Genomic DNA, 7,337 nt, shown 5'->3' with positions numbered 1-7,337 from the left:
TTACAGATTTTATAGGATCATGCCATTTTTTCTCATTTGAGAATACAGAACACACTAAGTAATCTCCTCCAAACTCCAAGAGATAATCCAGTTCAGAGGGTGATCTAACACAGAGGTTGAATTTTGTTGTGTTGATTTGCATTTTTAAGAGAGGCACACAAAATTTAATTCTTATTTAATTATCATGTGCCGTTTATTTAACCAGGGAAAATTTGGACACATCTAAAGACCACGTTAGAATATAATTACATTAAAGGCAAAGCTAATAAACTTTCCCCATGTTTGAAATTTGTCATCATTGTATTAGATACATGCCTTTACGTGTCCCCAGTAAACATCAATTCTTAATATTTTAAAATAAGGTATTTGCCTATGTATGACAGTTGACATGATTTGACCTAATATAATTCTGTATATCTCAGCTACCATTTTCTACTATTGCAAAAATATATATTTAAATTAAGTGATCTTTGAAAACCTTTCCTTCTCTTACAATCTCTTGTTCTAACTTTTTTTCTTTTTTTAAATGGGGAAGGCATTACAAACTGATCTTTAGGAAATACATTTTCAGAAATGTTCTACATGTGTACCAAAGGGGGCAGTGCTTCCTTTCATAAAGAGAAATAACTTTCACACACACACACAAGATATTCATGTGTGAAATAGAAGGGCCTGTGGAAGGAAGTGAATGATGTGTAGGAAGTTAAGGCCAAATTTACAATTGCCTGGGGAGGGAGAGAAGACAACCTGAGTCTTCACAGGAAGAATGGACAAGGTCCTGGGAGCATTATTGTTGGTTCTATGGCTTCAGTCAGACTGTGAGTTATGGAAGGGAAATTTGAATATAGTAGAAAAACTCCAAGATCCACTACAAGGGTGGGAGATGAGATAACTGGAGGTGCTTCCTTTTTTTTGACTCATGTGGGTTTTCGGTGGGGACTTGAAGAATAAAATTTTAAATCTGTTACTTTCTTTCCAATCAGGGGCCAATAGTCAACCAAAGGAGAAGGATGACCAGCAGGTTAAGCAAAATCCTCCATCCCTGAAGACCCAGGAAGGAGAAATTTCCATTTTGAACTGTGATTACAATAATGATCTGTTTGCTTACTTCGTATGGTACAAAAAATCCCCTGCTAAAGGCCCTGCTCCCCTGATATCTGTAAGTCCAGGTGTGGATGGAAATGAAGAGGGAAGATTCACAGTCTTCCTCAATAAAAGTGCCAAACACCTCTCTCTGCGTATTGCGGCCTCCCAGCCTGGAGACTCAGCCACCTACTTCTGCGCAGCAAGTGCACAGTGCTCTGCAGGCACCTGCAGCCTGTACTTAAACCTGCAGGTGGGGTCTAAGCCAATCCTTGTTTTGGGGTGTCAGACTGGGAGGTCCACAGACTTGCTTCCATTTACACACAGCAGCATGCAAGGGTGTACTTTAAAGTAGGTGAGGCAACTTGAGTTTAAAGCAAGACTGATACTTGGCAAGTTCTACAAATGAGTTAGTAAAGTTCCCTAAGCTTTAGGGTGCCGAAGGGTCTAACTTCTCTCCTTTTTACTTCCAGCAAGAGATTGTTCGTTTAGCTAAAGCATAATCTCGGGTGATTCTTTGTCCCCACCAGATCCTGGAAAGAAGATACCCTGTTTCCCCTGTATTTTCAGAGGGAAAAAACATAAAAAAGATATTTCCAAGGTCCTTGACCAGTCTATCCAACCTCCAACTTTGCTAAATCACCATTAGAAGAAGGAAAAGTAAGAGGAGAATAGGGGGAGAGGGTGAGGAGAAAGAGGAGGAAGAAAAAAGGAAGGAAAATTAGCAATAATAATATTAACAATTATTAAATTTTATTGAACTTTTATGATACCACCCATTTTACACATATTATCTTATCTAATACAACCAGAATGCTCCTTAGAAGCAAGAATGGCTCGATTTTGTCTCATATACTTTGCACATGTTATCAGGAGAGACCAGTCCCTGGAGAAGGACATCATGCTTGGTGAAGTAGAGTCAGCGAAAATGAGGAAGATCCTCTCAACAAGATGGATTGACATAGTGGCTGCAGCTATGGGCCTAAGCATAACAGCGATTGTGAGGATGGGACAGGTCCAGGCAGTGTTTTGTTCTGTTGTACATAGGGTCACTATGAGTTGGAACCAACTTAACGGCACTTAAGAACACCACCACCACCAACAAGGAGGTTTCATTACCCCTTGCAGACTATGAAAGCCTGAAAATACGGTTTATTTATATGCATCATGCTTGTCTATAAACTGTTAGAACTTGTCCCTCATGAACTGATTTTATGAAGCTGAAGTTCTTTTCAGTTAGAGGGTGTAGAAATTCAATATGCTTTTCAGAAAGCATGAGGAAACCTCTGGAAATCTCATACTTAACCTATGGTTTAATCTGGCTCTTTAATTCCTCAGGTCATGCTGAATACATTTCTGAACAGAATAAAACCCCTTGCTGTGGAGTCATTTACAATTCATGAAGACCTCATGTGTTACAGTGTAGAAGTGCTTCATAGAGTTTTCTTGGTCTTAATCTTTATGGAGGAGACCCTGGGTGGTGCAAATGGTTAGGCACTCACCTACTAGCCAAACATTGGTGTCTTGAAACCACCCAGAGGCACCTTGGAAGGCAAACCTGTCAATATGCTTCCGAAAGGTCACAGCCTTGAAAACCCTATAGAGCAGTTCTACTCTGCACACAGGGGGTCACCATGAGTCAGAATCAACTTGACAGAAACTAACAAAAACAATTTTTATGGAAGCAGAGCCTTTCTTCCATTGTGCCACTGGGTGGTTTCCAAACTCTAACCTTTAGGTTAATAAACCAGCACAGACTATTTGTGCCACCCAGAGACCTTCCGAACAGAATGTTGTTGTGTGCCCTTGAGTCAATTCCAACTCATAATGACCCTGTATGACAGAGTAGAACCTCTTCATAGGGTTTCCTAGGCTGTAATGTTTACGGGAGCTGATCTCCAGGTTTCTTTTCCCGCAGAGGGGCTGGTTGGTTTGCTGACCTTTCTGTTAGCAGTCGAACGCTTAGCCATTGCACCACAGCGCTCTTTTCTGAACAGAATTCCATTGCTGTAGAGATGATTTTGATTCATAGCAACCCACAAGGACAGAGCAGAACTGCCCCATAAGGTTTCCAAGGCTGTAGTCTTTATAGAAGCAGACTGCCACCTTACTCCGTTGAAGTGGCTGGTGAGTTCGAACCATAGACCTTTTGGTTACCAGGTGAGTGCTTAACCACTGTGCCACCAAGGCTCCTTCTGAACAGAAAAGGGGCAATATATAGCTTTGCTTAGTTTGGTTCATCTGGAGATCCTTGTGGTGATACTGTAACTACAAGGTAAAATCTATAACTTAACCACTTCTTTCATATCTAATTCTACCTTTCTGAGCATAGGTGAGAATTCAGCTAAATGTGAATTAGATTTCTTTGATGCCTCCTTATCCAGGAATAAGAGGGCACCAATCTAACTGGCAGTCTTTCTTCCACTTCTTTTTAAGGCTAACATTGGTATAGTTAGTTAAATGCTGTTGAGTCAGTTCTGACTCATAGGGACCCTATACGCAACAAAACGAAATGCTGCTCGGTCCTGCGCCATCATCACAGTCATGGCTATATTTGAGCCCACTGTTGCAACCACTGTGTTAATCCATCTCCTCCAGGGTCTTCCTCTTTTTCGCTGACCCTCTGCTTTACCAAGCATGATGGTCCCTCCTCATAACATGTCCAAAGTACATGAGATGAAGTCTCACCATCCTCACTTCCAAGGAGCACTCTGGCTGTACTCCTACCAAGACAAATGTGTTCTTTCTTCTGGCAGTCTATGATATATTCAGTACTCTTCACCAACACCATAATTCAAAGTTGTCAATTCTACTTTGGTCTTCCTTATTCATTGTCTAGCTTTCAAATGCATATGAGGTGATTGAAAATACCATGGCTTGGGTCAGGCACACCCCAAAATGACATCTTCGCTTTTCAACACTCTAAAGAGGTCTTTTGCAGCAGATTTGCTCAATGCAATTCATTGTTTGATTTCTTGACTGCTGCTTCCATGAGCGTTGATTGTGGATCCAAGTAAAATGAAATCCTTGACAACTTCAGTCTTTTCTCCGTTTACCATGATGTTGCTTATTGGTCCAGTTGTGAGGATTTTTGTTTTCTTTGTCTTGAGGTTTAATCCATACTGAGGGCTGTAGTCTTTGAACATTATCAGCGAGTGCTTTAAGTTCTCTTTCAGCAAGCAAGGTTGTGTCATCTGCATATGGCAGGTTGTTAATGAGTCTTCCTCTAATCCTGATGCCCCATTCTTCTTCATATAGTCCAGCTTCTCGGATTGTTTGCTCAGCATACAGATTGAATAAGTGTGGTGAAAGGATACAACCCTGACCACATCTTACTTGGTTTTAAACCACACAGTATACCCTTGTTCTGTTTGAACAATTGCCTCTTCATCTATTTACAGGTTCCTCATGAGCACAATTAAGTGTTCTGGAATTTCCATTCTTCCTCATGTCATGTATAATTTGTTGTGATCCACACAGTCAAATGCCTTTGCATAGTCAATAAAACACAGGTAAACATCTTTCTGGTGTTCTCTGCTTTCAGCCAGGTTCCATCTGACATCAGAAATGATATCTCTCATTCCACATCCTCTACTGAATCTAGCTTGACTTTCTGGCAGTTTCCTGTTGGTGTACTGCTGCAACCGTTTTTGAATTCTCTTCAGCAAAATTTTAATTGTGTGATATTAATGATATTGTTTGATAATATCCACATTCTGTTGAATCACCTTTCTTTGGAGTGGGCACAAATATGAATCTCTTCCAGCTGATTGGCCAGGTAGCTGTCTTTCAAATTTCTTGGCATAGACGAATGAGCACTTCCAGCATTGCACCCATTTCTTGAAACATCTCAATTGGTATTCGGTCAATTCCTGGAGCCTTGTTTTTTGCCAGTGCCTTCACTGCAGCTTTGAATTCTTCCTTCAGTACCATCAGTTCTTGATCATTTGCTACCTCCTGAAATGGCTGAAAGTCGACTGATTCTTTTTGGTACAATGACTCTGTGTTTTCCTTCCATCTTCTTTTGATGCTTTCTGCTTCTTTCAGTATCTTGCCCATAGAAATCATCAATATTGCAACTCAAGACTTGAATTTTTTCTTCACTTCTTTCAGCTTGAGAAATGCTGACCATGTTTTTCTCTTTTGGTTTTCTAACTCCAGGTCTTTGCACATTTCATTATAATACTTGACTTTGTCTTCTCAAGCAGCCTTTTGAAATCTTCTGTTTAGATCTTTTACTTCATCGACGATCAAGAACAAGTTTCACAGTCTCTTCTGACATCCATTTTGGTCTTTTCTTTCTTTCTTGTCTTTTTAAAGTCCTTTTCCTTTCTTCAAGTGTGATTTAAGAATTCCTTAAAAAGACAAGAATTCTTTGTTAGAGTAGTTAAAATACATCAGTGGAAACATCATCATTGATTTTGATTAGACAAACATAAATTATTATACATGGAAATAAACAGGAAAATGTGACTCATAGTCAATGAAAAAAGCCACCAATGAAAACTGACTCTGAGATGGCCTAGGCGTTGAATTTAGCAGACAAATATTTTAAACAGTTATTATAAACGTGTTCAAAGAACTAAAGGAAAATATGTTCAAATAATTGAAGCAAAATAAGTTCTTAATAAGTGAACAAAAGAAAAATATCAGCAGAGAAATGGAAGCCATGAAAAAAAGAAAAAAATGGAAATTTTAGAAATGAAAATTTCAATAACTGAAATGAAAATTTCACTGGAGTACTTATGGTTTCTAGTCTGGTACGTGAAAAGCTTAGAGGTCATCACTCCCATCCTCACAATTTTTTTTTTTATATAATTTTATTTATTTTGTTGTGGTTGTTCAGAATATACATAGCAAAACATATACCAACTCAACAGTTTCTACATGTACCGTTTAGTGACATTATGTTCTTCAAGTTGTGTAACCATTCTCACCCTCCTTTTCTAACTTTTTTCTCCTCCATTAACATAAATTCAACTGTCGCCTATGATTTCTATCCAATCTTTTGAGTTGTTGTCAATTTGATCCCATATAGATAGTTCTTAAAAGAGCATAATGCTCAAAGCAGACATTTTTTACTAGTTAAGCTAAGCTATTGTGTAATTTTAAGAATACTTCAGGGGATATTTGTGGTTTAAGGTTTAAAGATTGTCTCAGATCAATAGTTTCAGGGGTCTGTCCAACCTTCATGGCTCCAGGAAGCCTGGAGTCCATTAAAAATAGAAATTTTGCTCTGTATTTTCCCCCTTTTCATAAGAATTCTTCTATGGACTCTTTGATCAAAATGTTCACTAATATTAGCTGGGCACCATCTGGTTCTTCTGGTCTCATGGCAAAGGAGGCAGTTGTTCAGGGAGGCAATTAATCACACATTCCACATCTTCCTCTTATTCCTAAGTCTCCTTCCTCTGTTGTTCCAGGTGAATAGATAACCATTGTTGTGCCTTGGATGGCCGCTTGCAAGCTTTTGAGACCCCAGGCACTAGATATTGAACTAGGAGATAGAACAGAGTCACTAAACATGTTATTAGACCAATTAATTGGCATGTCCTATGAAGCCATGACCCTAAAACTCTTAACCAAGAAACCAGCCTCAGCAGCTACTTTTTTTTGTCATTGTTGTAAATATATCTATCACACAACTTTTGCAAATTCATCTGTTTACAGGTGTACAGCTTATTGACATCAGTTATAATAATCTGCTGTGCAACCTACCCTTAATCAACATGATATTTCCATCACTGCTAACTTCCCCTTTCCCCCTTCTTTCCAACCCTGCTAACCACTAATAAACTTTGTTCTCTATCCATTTGCCTTTTCTTGTCTTTTTATATAAGTGAGGTCATACAACATTTGTCCTTTTGTGATTGACTTATTTCACTCTGCATAACGTCTTCCAGTTCCATCCCTATTGTAGCATGTATCAAGACTTCATTTTTCCTGGTGACTGAGTAGAATTCCATTGTATGTATGTACCACATTTTCTTTATCCATTCATCTGTTGATGGCATTTAGGTTGTTTCCACCTTTTGGGTATTGTGAATAGTACTGCAATGAGCATTGGTGTACAAGTCTCTGTCTGAGTCTCTACTTTCAAGTACTTTTGGTATATACGTAGAAGTAGAATTTCTGGGTCATATGGTACTTCTATTTCCAGTTTTTTGAGGAACTGCCACACTATTTTCCACAATATCTGTACCATTTCTCGTTCCCATCAGCAATGAGTAAGGGTTCCAATTTCCCCACATCTT

At 38.9% G+C, this 7,337-nt stretch overlaps 1 gene segment (V, D, J or C); it reads left to right on the top strand.

Annotated features, from left to right (window-relative positions):
• The first annotated feature begins 670 nt into the window (after nucleotides 1-670).
• The window catches only part of LOC101358286 (T-cell receptor alpha chain V region CTL-L17-like), a 36,872-nt gene continuing 30,205 nt past the window's right edge, over nucleotides 671-7,337 (top strand). The window contains 1 exon segment of the V gene segment in view: nucleotides 671-1,336. Coding sequence covers nucleotides 920-1,336 — 417 coding nt within the window.

The sequence above is a fragment of the Trichechus manatus genome, unplaced genomic scaffold, assembly GCF_000243295.1.
Source record: "Trichechus manatus latirostris isolate Lorelei unplaced genomic scaffold, TriManLat1.0 scaffold00268, whole genome shotgun sequence".
NCBI lineage: Eukaryota > Metazoa > Chordata > Mammalia > Sirenia > Trichechidae > Trichechus > Trichechus manatus.
This window is presented reverse-complemented; position numbering and strand designations above follow the sequence as displayed.